At 42.3% G+C, this 20,704-nt stretch overlaps 1 protein-coding gene across 7 annotated transcripts in view; it reads right to left on the bottom strand.

The window, feature by feature from the left end:
• LOC120562244 (palmitoyltransferase ZDHHC3-like) overlaps positions 1–20,704 on the bottom strand; it is a 130,877-nt gene that overhangs the window by 54,309 nt on the left and 55,864 nt on the right. For 4 of the 7 annotated variants that reach the window (XR_005639716.1, XM_039805862.1, XM_039805863.1 and 1 more), the window contains exon 4: positions 627–723. Coding sequence is in view for 6 of the 7 variants with exons in the window: in XM_039805862.1 (XP_039661796.1) it covers positions 627–723 (97 nt within the window). In the remaining variant the exon portion in view is untranslated. Of the gene's footprint in view, positions 1–626; positions 724–14,233; positions 15,425–15,537; positions 15,618–15,994; positions 16,265–20,704 lie in introns of those variants that run through there. The other 3 variants (XM_039805860.1, XM_039805861.1, XM_039805865.1) reach the window with 2 other exon arrangements.

Below are 20,704 nucleotides of genomic sequence, written 5' to 3'. Positions count from 1 at the left end.
AACTGCTAAAGGAAACCCTGTCTTTGCATTTTATTTTAATCACAATCTGTTTTACTAGAGCTATATTGTGTATCGCCATTCAGCATTAACAGCAACACAAGGAAAAATTTGGGTACACCTAAATTTTGTGCTGGTGCACTAAATAAAAAAGTTAGGCGCACCAGTGCCACTAAGGCAAAAAGTTAGTTTGGAGCCCTGTTTACTTAGAATTAGAAACTCACGCTGCAGTTATCATGTCTGAAGAGGTTAGGTATACAGGTCAAAAGCCAGTCATTTGAGTTTCGTGATTCATTTTGTGACTTTTGATTGAATAAAAGACAATTTTTCCAGTCATATTTTGTCATTGATCTTTAAAATGGTGTTAAAATTTTGTTCTTGTGAACCCAAGCACATGTATCGTCTCGTCAGCTGGGTATCTTGTCACACTCCTAGTATTTACAAAGGAATCCCTCATCTGTACAACAACATCTACTGATTTCACCTCCTTAAGAGGAGTTGCACAGTATTAAAAAACAAACAAAAAAAATGTTTGTTCCCATTACAAATAAGCTACAATCTAATGGCAACTTCTTACTGCAACTTGGTCAGCCCATTTAATAGCACACTCATTCCTGCAGTGAACTTACTGTGAAAAGCACAAAATACTTTTGGTTGTTCTCCCCAACACAGTTATTGACCCAGGGGCAGTGGTGGTCCATCTTGCGTATGCAGCGTTTGCAAACACTGTGGGAGAGATAGCAAGTTAAGTGTTAAGGAAAAAGAAATAAAATGTATACTGCATCAACCCTTCAAGACAACAACAATAACTGTAGAAAAGAAGTTACATGCAGCAGGCTGACGGAATTAAACATGGAGGCTGTGTACCATCTTTACACAAAGACTTCAACACTCCTCTTATAGAGAGACTAAGTCTTCCCCCTGATAGCAACACGTTCAATATTAATAAACAGTAAAGAAAACTAAGCGAAACGCAAAATTAAGTTTGAAAGAAAAAAAAACCCGCAAGCGGCACACAGTCAAGCATATTGTCCGCAGCAGGATACCGGTGATAATTACACCTATTTGAAAAACATTACTGCAACTCAATTATGTGAGTTTACTAAGTTATAACACTAATAATGTTGATGCTGGCAAAATACCTCCGCTAATTAAATCCACACTTAAAAACAGTCAAGCCAGTAAGATTGTTTGTTTTTCTCTCCCTTCTCAAGCACACACACACACACTCACCGGCTAAGTCTGTCTCTGTACTCGGTCTGGTTTGGGTGGTTGATTACGCATATTTTTGCATATTTGCTGTCATAACGGGCCGGATGGGTACGACTGAACCATGCATCACAGAGTAACTGCAAAGCTGCATTCTTAATCAAATCAACCACGGGTTAAAGTGGGCTGGAATGATCAAAAACTTAGGCACCTTTGACATACATTAGTGTTACATTCTGCATCAGCACACTACCATGAGTTCATGAAAGAGGCAAAAGTCTTTGATTACTTCACGTCTGTAATAACAGCTGGACATTTAATTGTATTTTAAACTGCTAAAGTCAGTTTTGAAGTATGGAATGCATCTGTGTTTGTTTCTATAATTCAAATACAAAATGATGCAAACTCAAACACAAAGATGAAATTATGGTGCATATTATTTTACTTAATTATCTTTGTTATTCATGCTACTGCCCACACTGACATGGTTTTGAAGCTAGTGTTATACATTAGCTGCTCTCCAAACATTTTCTTGTTCGTATTTAGATCAGGGAAATATAAACAAAATTGGGACCTCGGTATTGCTAAAATCCTGGAGACGGGCCTGTTTTGAGGTACAATGGTTTGGGAGAAAGCTACAAGCAGCAATACCGGAGGCCAAGCAATCAGCCCGTTCCGAATAGGCACGTTATGAACAACCACTGCGCTAATCTCAAGAGCAATTTCTGTTTCGCAAATTAACCACAGGCAAAATTGATGATGACAGTCTGACTTGTCCACTGCATCAAAACCAGGGTTGGGTACCGAACTTTGTACTTTTTTGAGTACCGACTGAATTACGTCAGTACTACAGAGGAGATATTCATGTTAATTCAAATGGTGCCAACTTCCAGTACCTGAGAGCATGTAAGCGCGAGCATCTGTCTCTCTCTCTCTACATATGTGACAGATATGTATTTGATGAAGTATCTGCTACTGAGACCCTCAGACACAGTTTTTAAGGGGTATACTGGACATTGAGTGGCCATGAAAGGAATGACTGAGGTGACTGTTAACCGTAATGGCCAAACTGCCAAGCTGCCAGTTTACATTACTAAGAGAAATTATCCTGCAATTGGGGTGTGTTTGGCTAAAGAAATTCCGACTTGAATGGCAAGATGTGAGGAAGCGGTCACACAGTTCCACTCGCCTGTAAGCCATACTGGAAAAGCATGAGAAGGTTTTCAGAGAGGAGTTAGATAGCATGAAATAAATTACAGTGAAGCTGCATGTAAGACCTGATGGTAAACCTGTGTTTATGAAAGCAAGACGAAAGAAGAATGGGGTTCTGGAGCCTGTGACAACCAATGAGTGGGCCACGCCCATCGTTCCAGTACCAAAGAAGGCAGGGGAATCTGGACCTGTGGAGACTTTAAGATAACACTAAATTCTGTGTTAACAGCGGAGCAGTATTCCCTTCCTCTAATTGAATACTTGTTTGCTGAACTAAGTGGAGGACAAAAACTCAGCAAAATCGACCTAAATCAGGCTTACTTACAAATGCATGTGGAAGAGTCATGTGAAATGCTGACTATTAATACACATAAAGAACTTTTCAGATACTGCAGACTGCCTTTTGGTATCACATCTGCTCTGGCACTGCTCCAACGAGTTATGGATCAAATCCTCAGAGCGGGTTGGTGGGAGTGCTCATACTCATCAGTAGGGTTGGGTACCGTTTGGATTTTTACGATTCCGATCCCGAACCGGTACTTTTAAAACGATTCCGATTCCTAAACGATTCCTAAACAGATTCTTGAAAAACTGAAAAATGACAAAAGAAAGGCTTTTTATGGAGTTTTTTTTTTAAATTGAAAATTATTTCAATTTAACAATATATTAATGTTTTAAAGTACTTAAATATATAATAAGTAAACCTAAGTCACCTAACACACAGCTACAATAATTTAACAAACAGTTACACTATTAAAAAGTAACAACAAAATAAATGTTGAGTTGGTATGCCAACCAGCTTAAAACTTTAGCAGTTCTTTTGCAGAAAAATGACCATATTTGCCTTCTCTGGCAAGATACCACACCTCTCCTGACTTATGGCATGTAGGCCTACTGCTCAGGAGAAAACTCTCTCAGACGGTGTCCAAGAGGTCTGTACACACAGGTAAGAGTTTGAAAGGGCAGGCTACAGGCTCTCGTCCTGAACGATAGACTAGCAGAGGAAGTGTTTACTAGTGATCACGTGCAGTCAGTGAATAGTTAATATGCTTTCACGTCCGTTTTGGTGAGCCCAGAGGGAAAATATGCCATTTTAAAAGTAGCCTACATTTACGGTAGCTAGCTAACGGTAGACTACAGAGAAAGTGTGATATTTTTACCTCTGTTTCAGAGCGTGTACAAAAAGCCGTCTATCAGCAGGGATTGTAGAGTGCATGTCAGGGGAATAGCGCGGACACGCGCTTCACACCGCTAGCGGGCACGTGCGCCACTCGGCAGAAAAGGGAGAAAGAAAAAAAGAGTCTGCTGCTGTCCGGAGCGACAGAGGGAAAATATTTCAGTCGGAACCGAAATGAGGAACCGAAATTTGCGTTCTAATCCGGTCCGAATACTACCGTTTGCGTAGGAACCGGTACCATAGTGGAACCGGGTTTCGGTACCCAACCCTACTCATCAGTACCTTGATGGCTGAGGATGGCAATAATGAATGCCAGACCATTAGTGCCAGTGTCTACCGACCCAGACATGCCAACTGTTTTCACGCCGGCAATGATCTTAACTCAGAAGACCAGTGCTCTATCGGCACCATCTGGCAACTTTGACCCAGCAACGCTTCATACGAAACTATGGAAATAACTTCAGTGTCTTGCAGACACTTTCTGGAAGAGATGGAGGAGGGAATACCTTGCCACTCTTCAGAGTCAAGAGAAATGGACAGATGACAAGCCCAACATCAAAACTGGAGATTTTGTTTTGCTCAAAGAAAAACAAGCTCACATGAATGACTGGCCTGTGGGACATGTCAAAACATTCGTCAACAGTGACAACAATAAATAATTTTCAATTATTTCAACATTAATGAGCTTGCATTAAATGATATAAAGTACTCAAGTTAGTTACTCGCAAACAAAATTTAGAAGTTATCCTAACTGGTGCTAACGCCGCCCTGCTAATACTGCTACTCTATGACATATGCCAGAAACTGTAAGTTAGACTTCCTCATAACGGAAACATGCAATTAAACTTTGGCAAAACTAGCCTGAATTTTTGTATTAGGACACAGTGTTCTCTACAGGTCGCTTTGCAATGTATGTAACGTTATGTTATGTTATTGCAGCTAACGTTACCATCGCCAGCTTCAAGGTTATGATATCTTGGACAGTAAGATGATTCACACTTTCTTAAAAACTGGCAGTGTATAGACAAGCTGTATAATGGGTCTGGCAGTAGTAGTACCGACAATCTCCCCCTTGCTGAAATTGTTCCCCCGCTTCTGTTCAGCAGGCGTAGCTGACAGACAGTGACTGTGCCATGGGTACAGACGACCGTGAGGTCGCAGTCTTTTTAGCGGTTGCAGTGATGTTAAGCCAATAAAAGGTGGCTGTCAGTCGGGCACAAAGCTCTGCAAGGTTGTGGTCTTTTTAGCTGTCATTATTGTTACAGTTACAGGTACAGAGCGCCGCGAGAGCACAGGCTTTTATAACCATTAACATAGCAGCATCTAGCAACTCCGCTGCACTGTGGAGTAATGTCTGGCAATGCAAGACTAGCATCAAGCTAACATGACATTGTGTGACGTTGAGTTTAGCATTCTCAGCAGGTAACTCCTGTGAACTTCGACACTGGGGAGGAGGGGCCGGGGGAGACAACTCTTTTCAGTATTTAAAATTTTGGACTGCAGTAAGCGTTAAACACTAGATGTCAGTATTACATATTGGACCTTTAAGAATTTGAGTAGACCCTCAGTTATTTCCCTAGGACATCTACTGTAAGAGGGGAAGAGATGTGTATTTTGGGCTACTGTGGGATACACCTGATGGATTGTGGGTAGGGTGACCAGATTTCCCAGAACTAAAACCGGGACACTTTGCGCGTGACCGTAGTGCTTGTTCAGGCGCACACGCTTTTTAACGTCAACATGTGCTAGCCCAGGTCTGACATATACACAGACCGTAACTTCATTATTTTTATCATAGGCTCCTTATCTATTAATAACAGTGTTTTTTTCTGGTAAAATTAACAAAATTGCAGCAACAGCCTTTTTCAGTTTAGTATGAGATTTATGTTGAGATTTTTTCTAAAAAAGATTTTTTGAAGTGTTATTTATTCCAATAACACCAAAAGAACTAAAATGATTTATTGAAAATTTTGAGCATTAAAGACTTCATTTCCTGCTTTCTGGTGAATGTGTATGCACCTATTGCTACCTTTTTCTGAATCAATGTATGCTGCAAATATCTTTATGTGAAGAGAAACCTAGATTACAATCCAAACATAATGGAATATATTTAAGTAAAGCTCTCAGGCATTCTTTCTGTATTGCTTTCAATATTTATTCTCCTTTGGATCGAGTTTTCTAAATATATCTGAGTCAGCACACATGTAGCCTAGGCATCATTTACTCCTCCCTCCTGTTTTGCATCTTTTGTTGTTAATGTATTAAACCCCTGGACTGTAATATTTCAGATGTGTTTGAGCAATGTCCAAAACTTTGTGCACATTCAAAATACAGTATATCTGTGTTCTCTGTGATTTGGAGGAGTCGTGATATTTTGAGAAAAATGAAGGTATAATAGGCTATTACAAGAATAAAGTCACTATATTTCAGAAAATAATCTACCTGCACCATAGCCTGCTGTGCATTACGTGATTGCTCTGCTGATACGGTGGATCTCAGACCTTTCGACAGACACAGAGCCCCGCTTGGCTGACTGAATGAGAAATAGTTTAGCTAGGGAAGTGGCTGTACGTTGCTCTAGATCAGAGGTGGAAACCCGAAACTACTGCAGAAATACACGGAGCACAAACGTAACATATCTGCGGCAGCATGTCCACAGCTGAGCGCGTCCATAATCCTGAAGCTGCCCAGCATTTTACAGCGAGAGTGGACACTAAGCGACGCACAGGTCTGCTTCAGAGCTCCGTGTGGTTGAGTCTGAAAATGTAGACCGTAAACTTCACAGGAACTTCAAACTAAATCATAGTATTGCACTCCTAAATTGTGTTGATGGCATCAATTTATTAGACTGATTTGGCTATGATTCCCCCGAAAACTTCACCTTTCACAGCTTTCCTCACGTAGAGACAGTTGCTAGGTGATAGTAACAAATACAGCATGGTCTGACCCCGCACGTAGCTGCCTGTTCTATTCGCCTTGGAAGAATAAACTGGACAAAGTCACATTTGGGGCTACACTCAAAACATTCGGGGCTGAAGCCCCGGCAAAATCGGCTCACGCCGCTCCTGGTGTAAACCGGGACATTTTAGCGTCCCGACAGGCTTTTGTCGGGACATGCAATTCAAAATCGGGACTGTCCCGGTCAAACCAGGATGTCTGGTCACCCTAATTGTGGGTAACTTTGGCCTTGGTTGTTGCTAGCCATGCTTCTGTAAACACATGCTGTTGGGCTAATAAATGGTTAATATTCCGTCGTAGCCGGATTAGCCGAATTATTAAAAGCTTGGCGTTTTTATTGTTCACGAGGGGTGAACAATAAATATGGACAAAAAATAAATATTTTTGGCGATTTTGACGATAACGATAATTAGACAATATCCTTTAAAAATGTGTTTTAAAAAGTCTGAGTTACTTAATCACTGATGATAATAATGGGCACAATGTTGAATGAAAACAGTTCTTATTTATTTTCTTTAAAATGTAAATATTCAAGTAAAAACAATTCAAAGACATAAAATACTATAGCTTGTAGTACAGTACCTTGACTACTCAGGCCTACACACACACAAACTCTTACATATATACAGATATGCAATCACCCCCCCCCCCATCCAGCGCCTTCTCCGCTTCTACCCCCAGACAGGCGGGCGGGTCTGTGACCAGCGCCTTTGTTTGGCTGCAGGATCAGATGTCTGCTTGCCTGTGCTGGACTACCTGCACCCCAACACCCCCCTCCCCCATGCACCCCAACAACCCCCTCCCCCATTGTGTGTCTTGTGTGCCCTTGTATTGGTTATGTGCTTATATTGTTGCTGAGGTGTTTTTTTCCTGTTCCCATACTGTACTCCTAGTGGGGGCATAGTCTGGGAGTTGCCTTTTTCTCCTCGTCTCTCCTCATGTCATGCTGTATTTTCTTTACCCCATGTATGTTTGTATGTACCTTGTAAAGCGCTTTGTTGATTTCTTATCTGTGAAATGCGCTCTATAAATAAAATTGGATTGGATTGGATTACTAATACTAATTGAACTAGTGTAGGTACATTGAACTCTGAGTCAACATTCAGTTGTACAACTCTGCTGTAATGTAAATTGTGCAGCATACAAGCAAGATGAAATCATAATAAACAAAGGGCTCTGTTCTGTAACATATTGCACACAACCATGTCCTTATTGGAAGCAGTCCTGGAGCTGGGACAGGGCAGTGTCAGGCCAGGTTTTGATAGTCCTTCTGACTGGGATTTATGCTGGGATCAGGAATAGTTGGATGTGATCTGACTGGCCCAGGTGAGGGAGAGGTAACCTGACTCCGCCAGATGGACTGCTTCGCATTTGCTCAGCATGTCCATCTGGGAACTTTCCGTTGGAGAACTTTTGGGAAGGGGCGAAAATCCTGGTTAGCTGATTGGATAAACCATCTGTCTATCACCACCTATGTTGGTGATAGACGTGCCAAATCAACCAATCAGATCAACGAAGCGTATGACGTACTAACAGAGCGACGATTAAAATACAACCACAAGCCGGCTACCCGTGCTGCTGCAGGCAAAGCATAGTTCGTTAGCTCAACAAGTAAACAACATGTCGTTAAAGGATCTTTGCCGTTTGTGTAACAAGAATTTACGAATAAAAGGCACCATTACAGGTTCCCGTTTCATATTCCAAACGAAGGATCCTAGAGAAAAAAGCATTAGCGAGCGGCTAACAGAATTAGGGCTACCGCTGTCTGAAAATGTGTCTAGATCTGGTCGGATTTCCATGCGTTGCTTCTGCTTGCTTGGTAGACTAGAGAATGACTTAGACGTTTTTAGAAGATGGCAAGAAGCAGAGAAAGAAACAAGCCCAGCAGAAGCATCAACTTCAACCGTCACGTTACAGGCAAGTGCCGTATCGTCAACCGTAGGCAAGAAACGCTCAGAAAAACGGGACAGAGTGCCGACCCCTTCTATGACGTGTCCCCAACCCCCAATACCAACAGCGCCTCCAGCTCCAAAATACTCTAGGCCGACTACAGAGAATGTAATCCCAAAGACGGCACGGCAAAGTTTGACAGAGGTAATTTCAATTAAATGTGAAACATAACTTGTATTTGGTTAAGTCTGTTATTGTGACATTGACATATCAAAGTGCTGAAATGACTGATTTAACGTTAGGCCTAGTACACGGGCAGGAAATGTAACTACTAGGATCCCAAATGACTAAAAAAAGATGATCCTGGAGAACATCAAACCCCATTCCCTATTCCCCATTCTCCACCTCCTCATTGGTAATGAGGTGGTGGAGAGGGTCTCTAGTTTTAAGTTCTTAGGTGTAACTGTGACGGAGGATTTGTCGTGGGGGAAAACCATCGCCTCTGCCACAGCGATGGCCCAACAGCGCCTCTTCGTCCTTAGGAAGCTAAGGTGGGAAAAACTGCCCCAGAGACTCATGGTCAACTTTTACCACTGTGCAGTGGAGAGTGTGTTGACCTACGGGTTACTGGTATGGTTTGCTGCCTGCACAAGAGCAGAGAAGGACGCCCTACACAGAGTGGTGAGAGCTGCTGAGATCATTGGGGTCGTCCTCCCAGACATTCCAACTGTGTACACCTGCATGAAACGAGTGAAGAACATCCTCCAGGACCATTTACATCCAGCCCATCACCTCTTTCAACTGCTGCCTTCAGGGAGAAGATATAGGTCCATCAGGGCCAAAACCAGCAGGCTGGCCAACAGTCTTTACCCCCATGCAGTCAGTTTGCTTAATGGACATACTACCCCCCCCATTCCCCATCGGACATCCCTTTGTGACATAATGTCTCTGCCCATACATCATCAATACCTGTGACCTGGACATTGCATTGCTTCAAAAACACTACAACGATTTATCGATTGCACCATGCACTTTAATGGGCATAGCACTTTATGGGGTTTTTCTAGAGGGATTTATGGGAAGTTAACTTAGGTAAAAAGTCATTCTAGGGGTATTTATAGGGAGTTAAATTAAATTAGGTACAAAGTCATGGGTAAATTCTTTTCATGGGGACATATATAGATAAGGCAAACGGGTGAACAGTTTAAAATTATATGCCTGTGTTTGTTTTTGCTCTAAAAATATTTCGTTGTTATGATGTAGCAATGACAAAAATAAAACTTAACTTAAACTGAACTGAGTTCAGAGAATCTTCAGCCTTGATTGTTTACCCCCATGTTTTTATTATTTATTATAGCTATAGCATATACACGCCCCCGATATTTATATCCATATGACATACACAAATCACCCACACCAGTATCTTATCTTTATAGTGTATAGATTGGCTGTAATTAAAAAAGTGTAAACTGCCTGATCTGTAATGAACATGGTTGCCTTGTGAGAACATCTTTATCTCGGGAATTTAGCTACATTGTTGCTAAAGGCTTGATGCATCTAGGTGCTGTATCAGGATTTGGCTCCCCAGGATAACATATTCCTAATTTTATGAATCTGAGTATACTAGTTGTTTACTAATGAACCCTTTGGTTTGTGTTTCAGGTTATTATTCACTACCCATCACATCCAAAGGGTGACAGAATTGTATGTCAAGCAAACACAGCAGGCATTGTGGAAAACATTGCAAAGCAGAATTGGAGATGGGCTGCCAATCAGATAGTCAAACACAAAGAACTCTTAGAACCACTTAAGCAAGACATCCTTCAAGTCATCGAGGATGAGATCAAGTTCCTTTGTAACCCACTCAAGGGTTTCATGCTTTGGCGGACATCAGCTGATGATTTGAAGGCATTTTCTTTTGCAAACTTGCAGTCAGATCTCGAGTCTATGGCACCACTCACATTTTCCATGTTTTCGCAAATCACCAAAGGATCTCCCTATCCCACTTGTGCTTCTGCTGCCTTGAAGGGAAGGGAACCACACTTGTCAGCCTTTGCCTACTATGTGAACAGTGTGCTTCAGTATGGTGGGGCGAAAAAAGCAGTTTACAAAAGGTTAAGCAAACTGGGCATAACCACCACACACATTCATGCTGTTGGAAAACAAAAGCAGTTAGCAACGACCTGCGGCGAAGACTTAAAGCTACTGAAAGTAGGCTACGAAGTCTTCCTTAACTCCCAAAAGGAACATGGAGGCATGGATGCGGATGAAGGACGTGCTATTCCAGGAGCGGAAAACACACACAGGGATATGGATGCAGAGGGAGCTAATGCAACAAGAGCACTAAGTGACACGATGGACCTGGACACAGCTACGCAAAGCATGGAGCAGTGCATCTTAACAGGTGAGAGGGACCAGCCAATAATGTTGCCAAATTGCTCTATCCATGACAATTGTCAGTGATCTTATTAATGCATTTAGGGTATTAATGTGTCAGCGCTCAATGCTAACTTGTGTAGCCCACTTATCCATTGTGTTGATTTCTTTTTTCTTTGTTTCTCTACAGATGAAACTACTCAAGGCACTTCAGATGGCACCATTGCCACACAGGGAGCTACTGGCTCCACCACCAGTACTTTACAGACGGATCTGCAGACTGACCAGGGGCCTGCCGATGGCACACCTGTGTTCACCTTCAGTTCACTGACGGATGAGGAAATGACACATCTGGGTGTTGGAGTTTTGCCAGTAGAAGCATCACCAACATGGTCAACTCCACCACCTACATATGCTATTATATTTGACAATCTAGACTTTTTTGTTCGCACACACCACCAGTCTGTCGTCCGAGGGAACAAGTCACTTCACTGGATCCACCACCTTGCGGTCGAAGACAGAGTGCCTTCACATCATCTCAGCAAGGACAAGCCCACTCAGCCAATCATGGAGTACGACATTGGGGACTCCCTCCCTGGCCCTGAAACCCAAGCCCATATGCGTTGTGAATATGTAGTCCTGGGCAGCCGGATCCTCGCACAGCACTTAGATGCCTTCAAGCCCTTCTCCACAGTCATGGTTCGTCACATCCCTCACAAGTTTTCAAAGATCATGTCAGAGGTCTCCACCCATGTAAGTATTTATGAAATACACTGTATTGTGTGTTGGACATTCATGTAACTTTGTTGCTTAAGAAGTCACTAATGTACAGGTATGTTTTTTTAAACACAAACCTTTGTCACTACAATCCATGCATTCTGTCTTTATAGTACACTCTTGGAATTATTTTCAAGGATGAAAACAAATCTGGAGACTTGGTGGATGTTCTACAGCACATCCAGAAAGAGTAAGTGTGAACTAAGGCAGCGGTGGGAAATTTCACTTTTGGGCAAATTTCACAATGGGCATTTGGCACTGGATAGGAGAAATGCCTTCAGCTTGGTCTGAAGGGAAGTGTATTGATAAAGCATGTAAATCTACATATGTGTCATGTAGGTATACTCCAAAAGGCCCAGATGGACTGGAGAGCATTCTAGTCGGCGGTGACCGGCTGACGGAGGGGAACAGTAGGAACCTTCAGTGGACCTTTGCTGAAGGGGAAAGTGTGGAGGACCGACTTGAAGGGCTTGTTTTCAAGTTTGAGGATTGGCATGCAATCTGAAACTTGTTTGAGGTGAGTGAAGTTAAATGTTTGACCTCAAACTTTAACCAAGACAGTAGTGTATTAACAGCCAATAGCTGTTCACAGGGCTGGGATGGTGATGCGGCCATATTGCTTGGGCTCTTCCTTGACAGTGTACATGTGCAGTAAAGATCCACACAGGTAAGGAAAAGGTTTAGCGCACACACAGGCAGCGCGATCAGAGGGTGGACTGTGAGCTCATGTGAAAGTAAACAAGCACCCCTCCATTCAATGGTCTCACGCAATCTAATGAGCCCTTTTTGCATGTGCAGCGTAGATCTTTACTGCACATGTACCCTGTCTAGGAAGAGCCCAGGGAGGCAATATAGCTGCCTTGCCATCCCAGCCTTGTATATCAGCCTTGAAGTTTGGTGACCATCTTTATTTTCTGTGCCATACTATTGGATGAAGTGGTTAATCAGGTGTGCAAGCACCATTTGCCAGTAGCCTATTGCTGTAGCACTCCGTCTTTTCATTCATGTTTATCTATGCCTTTAGATATATCACAAGGTCTTCTTCAAAGCAGTGTCTCATGATCTCTTTCAGATCATGAGACACTGCTTTCTAACATGAACAGGCTGAGGTCATCATGAATGACACCATGAAAAAAAAAGTCATTTTGTAGTGATTTGGACATTTTTCTCTGTGGTCTTATTTGTTCTTCTTGGTATGTGTGTTTTGTACGTACGCATATTCTGCATACTGGTTTTTGTGTCGGCATTGTCGGGCCATTTCTAACTACCTTTTTTAAATTATGTTTTTCAGGGTTATACTTTGTGCAGATGAACTCCAGCCACCATGAATTAAGGCTTGGTACTTGTTTTGGTGAGAACGTACTTGTGTACTGTGAGTGGAGATGAAGACCTGCCACCATGAATTTGGCATGAGTCCGCTCCAAAAATAAAAAAAATTCACACGCAATCTTTTTCTTTTTACAGGAGCAGCAATGCAAAACAAGGCCCACATACTGCATTCAATGCACAAAGAGTTTGTGCAGAAGGACACTGCTGCTCTCTTCCTGGCTGCTGCGATGGAGCATTTTGGACTGAAGGATTTTGCAGGTACGAGTTCTTCTAAAAGAACTGCTGTGTGGACCTCAGTTTATCCAGTTATTGTCATCACTAAACCCATTTAGGCCTAAAATGCCTACCAAAAATGTCTGTAAAACCTGAAAACTCAGAAAATAGTAAAAACTAATCCTACAAAATGACCAACGCTTTCCCGGCCTTAATGGTAAAATGACAACGCTTAAATGGGTTAAACAGTTGAGCACAATCATGGTTATACACTGACTACCACTGACTGGTCACTATATTTTTTTCTGAAGCAATTTAATCATTTATTTAAATGTAATATTTCAAATTCTCATTTTTGTCATGTCTGCTGCCTCCAAAAATATGTATTTATCATCATTACTTTTTTGTATGTCTCAACAGATGTCCCAGAAGGCTTCATCCCCGAACACATCCAGACTGGTTCACTGGAGGTGAGAAGGAGCTGGCTGCATGACATTGTGTCCCAAGTTGTGGACAGATTTGGTGTGTTTCCAGACTCTGCTGACATTTTAACCGGTGCCAGAGACGCTGCCAGCGAACAGCCTCTAAAGGGACAGGAGCTCCCATGCCGCATGCCAGGTTGCAAGGTGGTCTACAAGTACTGGAATGTAAGGGAGAACCATGAGAGGAAACAACATGGTTTCGCTGCAGCTTCAGTGTCTGTGCCAGATACAGCCAGGACAGGTTCAAGGCACCACAAAAAAGAACACACAGAAGCAAGACTCTGCTTTGGCTTGTTTCTGTCCAACATGCAGGATGCAGTGGAGGGAGATGGAGAGAGGTTGTTGAAGTTGTATACTGTAGCACTCTTGTTCTATAAGGCCTACGGACATACCCAATATGCCTACAGCACACTCCTACTGACCATGCAGGTCAACGCCACGCTCTCCCCTCACTTGGCTCACAGTCTCACCTGGAACAGGTTCTGGAATGGGAAGGGATGTGGTCCAAATTGAAAGAGTGGAGGAACCTACCCATTTGAAAACTTTGTAAACTTGCACGTTGACTACCTCTATCACTTCTGAAACTTAAATTAAAAAGGAGAAATAAAAGGTACCATGTGTTATTGTTTTATTATCACATAGTAACTTTGTTTCACAATGATGCAAGTATCAATCAATCTATTTTAACAGGTGAAAACAAACAGTTTGGAGCAACAGTGACACTCAGCTTTAATCAATTACATTGGTTCAAGAAACTGTACATGGCAAAGTAATTTAAAATCTTTACAAAACACAAGAGCACAACCTAGGTTGAGTTCAGGTTGAGTAATATTCTGAGTTGTTGTAAGAGACACTAATGGCCCGCACCTGAATGGTGGTGATAGTCAGTCTGTGCTGCTGTGTTGGGTTCCCATCTCACTTGAGTCCTCATCCTTATCATCAAAATAACCTGTGTAGTCAATGTCTGGCTCTGTGAAGCAGTCCTTGTGGGAAGTAGGCTCTATATCCAACTCAATATCACCAAAAACCTCACTAATTACTAGTAAAATTTCTCTTGCATGTCGTGCTCTGAATACTGGAAGGTATTAATGTAAGCCAAGTCAAATATGTGTTTGCTGTGTTCTACCACTGCCTCAATAAGTTCAGTGCTAAATCCCGTACAGGCTGACCTGCTAGTGAAGAGACGAGCAGTGTCGTTAACTAAAGAGCTCCTGTATTCCTCCAACATATCCCGGACTAAGGTTTTATCATCTTCTGTTACCGCTCTACATTTCAGATCAATGAAAACATCTGGTTCTAACAACTCATGTTTAAGAATAGGCTCTCCACAAACATCAGATGCACATGAACATATAGAGTGAAAAATTCAAGCCCATCCCGAGAGCTGTTGTTGCTACAACTCTGCAGCTCCCCTCTCCATTAAACGATGCCAGCACTCGTTGTTTATGATGTGTGAGTGTCTTACTATGAAACATTCCTATCAGAAGGTTTTCAGCCTTATGATCCTGGTCCCGTTCAATCCAAGCATCTTCACCAAGTTCTGCTTTAATATAGCTGAACACCTTTCCTACTGACTTCAGTGATTTGCAATAAATAATGATGGGGGACATTGACAGTGCCTTATCTTTGACCTCCTTCAATACCCAGTCCATGCAGCTGAAGTCATTGAAAGGAACCTGTGTCAGTCCAAGTCTGATGTTTGTCCTGTTTGGGCTCACAGTCACTTTAGTTGCATTCTCCATATGCAGCAGCTTGGTCACCCGGCGTCTGTTCTTTGTATCCGCAGATGCTGTCAACGCTAACACTGGTGTACCGGAAAGACAAAAAGGCAAACACACATAAGAAAAGGTAGAAACACGACGGATGACTACAGAGCTTCACTGCTTTGGCCCCCAATAACCATTTTAACTAGCTCACCTTCTTTGGCAATGGATCGGAGTTCTCCCAGCCTAGAAAAGCTCTCCCTGAAGGCAGCCTCCCCTTTTGCACCCTCTCCCCTGGTTGACAGAAAACGAGATCCAACAATAAGTCTTACTGAGTAAAGGTTAAAAAACATGCATAGGAGCATTTACAGCAAGGGCAATGTTAAGTTAGCTAACGCTGGCTAGCTTATCACTATGGATAGGTTGTTTGGCGTTGACATACAACATAAATATAGAGGTTTATGTAACATACAAAAACATTTCATCATTTTGTGACTGTAAGCCAACGTTGCTTATGAACAAATTGATAGTACTTGTTGTTAGCTAGCTAGCTGAGTTGTTAGCTAGCTAGCGTTAGTTTGGCTTCAAGGACCTTGTGGTTCTTCTAATGCCATCGTTTAACATACAATTAAGTTAGGTAACGTAGCAAACGTTAACGTTTTTAAACTTACCATTTGTATGTGACATGAACCTCATCAACGACAATCCCCACCAAGTTTTCACGGTACACTTCTGAAGAAAGCATATTCCTCCATTTCTCGTTCAGTAACCAAGATTCAGGGCTACCAAACACCAACTGGAATCGGCCGTGGAGAATGTCTGTGTCGTTCATTCCTCCCAGCTGCGTGGCAGAGACTTCTAGCTTCCCAGCCTCTTTGATTTGATCTTTCATCAGGGCAACCAACGGAGACACTACCGATATTATGGGATTCTTCACCTTTCCCATTTTCTTCACTAGCGGAGCCAGTTGATATATCAAACTCTTGCCAAAACCAGTCGGGAGAAGAGCAAAAACATCTTTTCCTCCGAGAAAAGCCTCCAGTGCCGTTTTTTGCTCTGCTTTCAATGAATGAATACTTTCTAATTCGGACAAAACTTGCGCAATAGTTACACTCATCTCGTCCGTGGAAGCCGCCATGTTGTTTAGACTGAACAGTCGTTTCTCGTTGCGTCACACCTAAACCCGCCTCAAAACCAATGCTGATTGGCCCGGTCGTTTGGCGAATGGCTTCAAATTTTCTCTACCTCAAGATGCCAGACTGATCTGCGAGTGGAAAACTGGAGCTTGCGAGATCAGGACGGTCTCACGAGGCTAAGCGAGAGGTGCAGTTTTGTATGCTTTCTTGATGTTAGAGTATACATGGTCTAGTGTGTTCTTCCCTCTAGTAGCACAATCTACATGCTGGAAAAAGCTGGCGAGTACAGACTTTAAGGACGCCTTGTTAATGTCCCCTGCTACAATATGTATCCCCTCCAGGTGATCGCGCTGCAGTTTGTTCACTATGGTTAGCAGTGAGCCAAACGTGCTAACGTTAGCATCGAGGGCTATGTAGACAGCAGTGTGCTGTTTTCGTGGTAAATAAAATGGCCTGTATATTACAGACAGGGCTTCCAGGTCAGGTGAGCAGTGCTGGGCAACGATCCTGCGGTTGGTACTCCATTCATTATGCACAAAAATGCAGTCCTCCGCCTCTGGTCTTGCCAGAGTTCTTGTCTCGATTTTGCCGGTAGCTAGCTCGTGCTAGCTGCCGGCATTACTATAATATATTTACAGTTTGAATTTCGTCACGGCACTTATATCACAGCTACCCCAAGGTCTTACAAAGCTAACTGTGGGACCCTATTGTTTTTCTAAAAGTTTTTATTAGGGGTCCAAGCCCGAGGGGGCATGGGAACCACGTGTTGCAAGGCAATGCGGTTCACATCTCCAGCGGAGCGTGGAACCCTATTGTTTTTCTAAAGGTTTTTATTTTTTTTCTTCTTCATTATTATTCTTCTCCGCCTAGAACTCCGACTACAGCCTAAACCGTACATGGTGGGGGGTTGCCATTTTCAGGACTAGTCCAAAACTCTGCAAGGACCTCAGTCGCAATAATTGACCCACTTCCACCACTAGGTGGCGCTATAGCAGAAAAAACGCGTTTGGCCCTATAATTCCAACACCGTACTCCCGACATTCAAAAACCATACATCTTCGCGTTCACTGGATCCAACTGAATCACGTATATGAGTCACATCTTTTTCGAACTTGTCCTAGGCCGTGCGACCAATCTGCACGAAACCTGGTAGGTAGGATCACCAGATGGACCTGACAAAAAGTTATTGAAGGAATGTTGCTATGTTAAAGTATGCGCATTTGACGACCAAACAAATTTTCCTAGCTAGCTTCTAAACACTAACTTTAATCACATCTCGGCCAAATTAAAGGTTATCAGCAAATAACTTGAGATGCTTGTTCAATATCCCACTACGATGCTCTCTACCAAATCTGGCGAAGATCGGCCATTAGGGGGCGCTATAGTCAACATATACCAGTTTGGGCCTTTTAACCACTTCTGAGGTCAAGCATGTTGTATACAACGCCAAACGGCACTTCTGACTCGTAACTTTATAACTTAATAATTATAAATAGTCGAAACTTAGGGTCTTTTGGAGCTAAAAGCTAACAGCTGCCCCTTTCTGCTGATGTTTTTGTTTGTCTTCTTAGCCCTTATAGAAGGTTTTGCATCCAGCCTAGATGTCCAGAGTTTTTCAGGTCTTTGTGAAATTAATCCATACTGTTACATCCAAGATGTATCAACTGTGTGTAAGAAATGTTAATAGTTTGTCCTTTATGAGTTATAATGTTCAATATGTTAATTTTTGCACATTTTGCTCTGAGGATTTGTACCAAATTTGGCAAAGATTGGCCATTAGTGGGCGCTATAATCAACATATAAGAGTTTTGCCCTGTTAATCAATGTTAATGAAATATTTGCAATGGGAATGTATCACAGACCTTGCAGCTCACACTTCTCAATATTTACTGATTTTTATCTCCTAGCATTACGTTTTGGTTTTCGCGTGGTCCCCTGAGGCCTGTACTACGAAGCAAGATCAACATGCCCTGGATCTCTTTCAGATAATGGCTTCACCTAACCTAACAAGCGCGGTCCCGCATAAGCTGTATCACGACGCTGGTTATCAACTTGTTCAGTCAACTCAGGGTTTCCCAATTCAGAGGCGCGCGCGTTCACATAAAAGAGGCGGTCTTTGCACACCACGACCAATCGCAAACATCTACCAGAGCCGCATATTTTAAACAAGAAGAGCAAACTATAATTCTACATAAATATGAAGAACACAAACACGGTTTTACAGGCAAAATGCAGGAAGGAAAGCAGGAAGGAAAGCTGGCAAAAAAGCCGACGCTGTTTTACGTAAATCACAACGCTTATCCTATCAATATCACTTCGAGTGGTGTGGTCTACGTGATAGTAAGCTCCAGGATTTCTATATAGGCTATACCCACTTAAAAATATGATGACACGTAACAACATATGCTACTTTCCATTATATTAGGGCTGGTCCGAATACCATTTTTTGAGCTTCGAAGCTTCGGTAGTAATGAGTATCGAATATTCGAAGCTTAGGAGAGAGGGGGCTGAACATATTATCTCTAATAAAGGCAGGAATCTCTATGTGTCTGTTTGTTAGCATTTTGATTATTTTGAGAACCTTTCATCCAAACGACTTCACAAGGGAGTGCAGTGTTGTATTTGGTGCAATATAGATAGACAGGCCAGACGCGTTCAGAATTAATAAACTTTTAACCTCTCAAGGATCACCGTCCCGTCAACAGGACACTTGACTGGGGCGTCGCTGTAACCTCGATAAAACTTCCACTCATGAGCGTTTTTATAACTTTATAGCATTAAATCTTTAAAATATACAGCCATGTACACAACTGTTACAAAGTAACAGAAAATAAAACAATTCAGCCGTAATCGGCGCTGCCGAGAGTGCATGCATACCTGTTTTCATTGTCCTTTCAGCAACAAAGTGGTATTTTGACCAAAACTTGATTTTCATAAATCCCCAAGAGTCCAAGGAAATGTAATATCCAAGCTTTATATTCCAAAACGATCTCTTCGCCTCACAATGTTGAGGTTTCTGGCCAAATCACAACGGAAAACGCGAAATAGTTTTCCATTTCCGCACTTGTTATCGCCGCTAGCTTCTCTGCCCAGCTTGCTAAATGCTCGAAGTGGGCGTCATCGTGTGTTTTTGCTCTTCTCCCGACTGGTTTCGGCAAGAGTTTGATATATCAACTGGCTCCGCTAGTGAAGAAAATGGGAAAGGTGAAGAATCCCATAATATCGGTAGTTTAGTATCTTCTTCTTCTTCTTTGTAGTTTATTGGCGGTTGGCAAACAAACTTAAATGTGCATTACCGCCACCAACTGGACTGGAGTGTGAACGAGAGATAAATGCAGAAAATAAATAAAAAAAAAATAAAAAAATAAAAAAAAACGAATATTCGAATGTCAAATTTTCAAATCGAATACCAACCCACCGAACGAATATTTGAATATTCTGGTCCAGCCCTACATTATATTTTTGCTAAATTTTGAATTGTCATCCGTGCTTTTTTCTTAACATATATACAGGCTGAATAAAGGTATTTTTACCATAAATTGGTGCATTAAAGTGTATGGAAATGCAGGAAATGAAGTCGTTGATGCTTAAAACTTCCCTGGGGGAGGACACCCAGGCCCCCCCACTATGACATGCCCCCCTCCGGCCCCAAAGGCAGATTCTGGCCAATATACAGTACACCCACTATAATAGCCTACATTAGACTACACTGGTCACTTCCCCATCAGTCAGGACCAAGATCTGACCATAATTACGCTTGTGCTTCAGCCTATTATTTCAGTTGCCACCCCAGCAGTGGTAAGCGATCGTGAAATAAAACATATAAAAACATAATTCAAACCGATGTGCGCATTGGCGACACACGGCTCAAGAAGCCGACAAATAGCCGATTTGTAATTCCCTCCTATTAAAATATATATATTTCATAAAAATACCCATCAGGGAATGTTAACGGGATTGTCGGTCTCTAAAGGTTTTAATTTTTATGAGCGCACCCCTCTCTCCCCTCTCTCTCCCCCTCCCTCTCTCTCTCTCTGCACCGAGGTCTGCCTGATCTTCTTTAAGAACGGTGACGCCGTTATCAACAGAGTATTGATTGGTCAGTAGGCGGTGCTTTAACACCGGTTGATCTCTGATCTCCAACTTAACCTACTCCCGACTAGGTTAGGCGTTCAGCATGAGTTACCATGGCGATTGAACCCGATAACAAGTGATCCACCTTCTTGATACAGAAAACCCTGGGTT

Source organism: Perca fluviatilis, chromosome 7 (genome assembly GCF_010015445.1).
Source record: "Perca fluviatilis chromosome 7, GENO_Pfluv_1.0, whole genome shotgun sequence".
NCBI classification, from domain to species: domain Eukaryota; kingdom Metazoa; phylum Chordata; class Actinopteri; order Perciformes; family Percidae; genus Perca; species Perca fluviatilis.
This window is presented reverse-complemented; position numbering and strand designations above follow the sequence as displayed.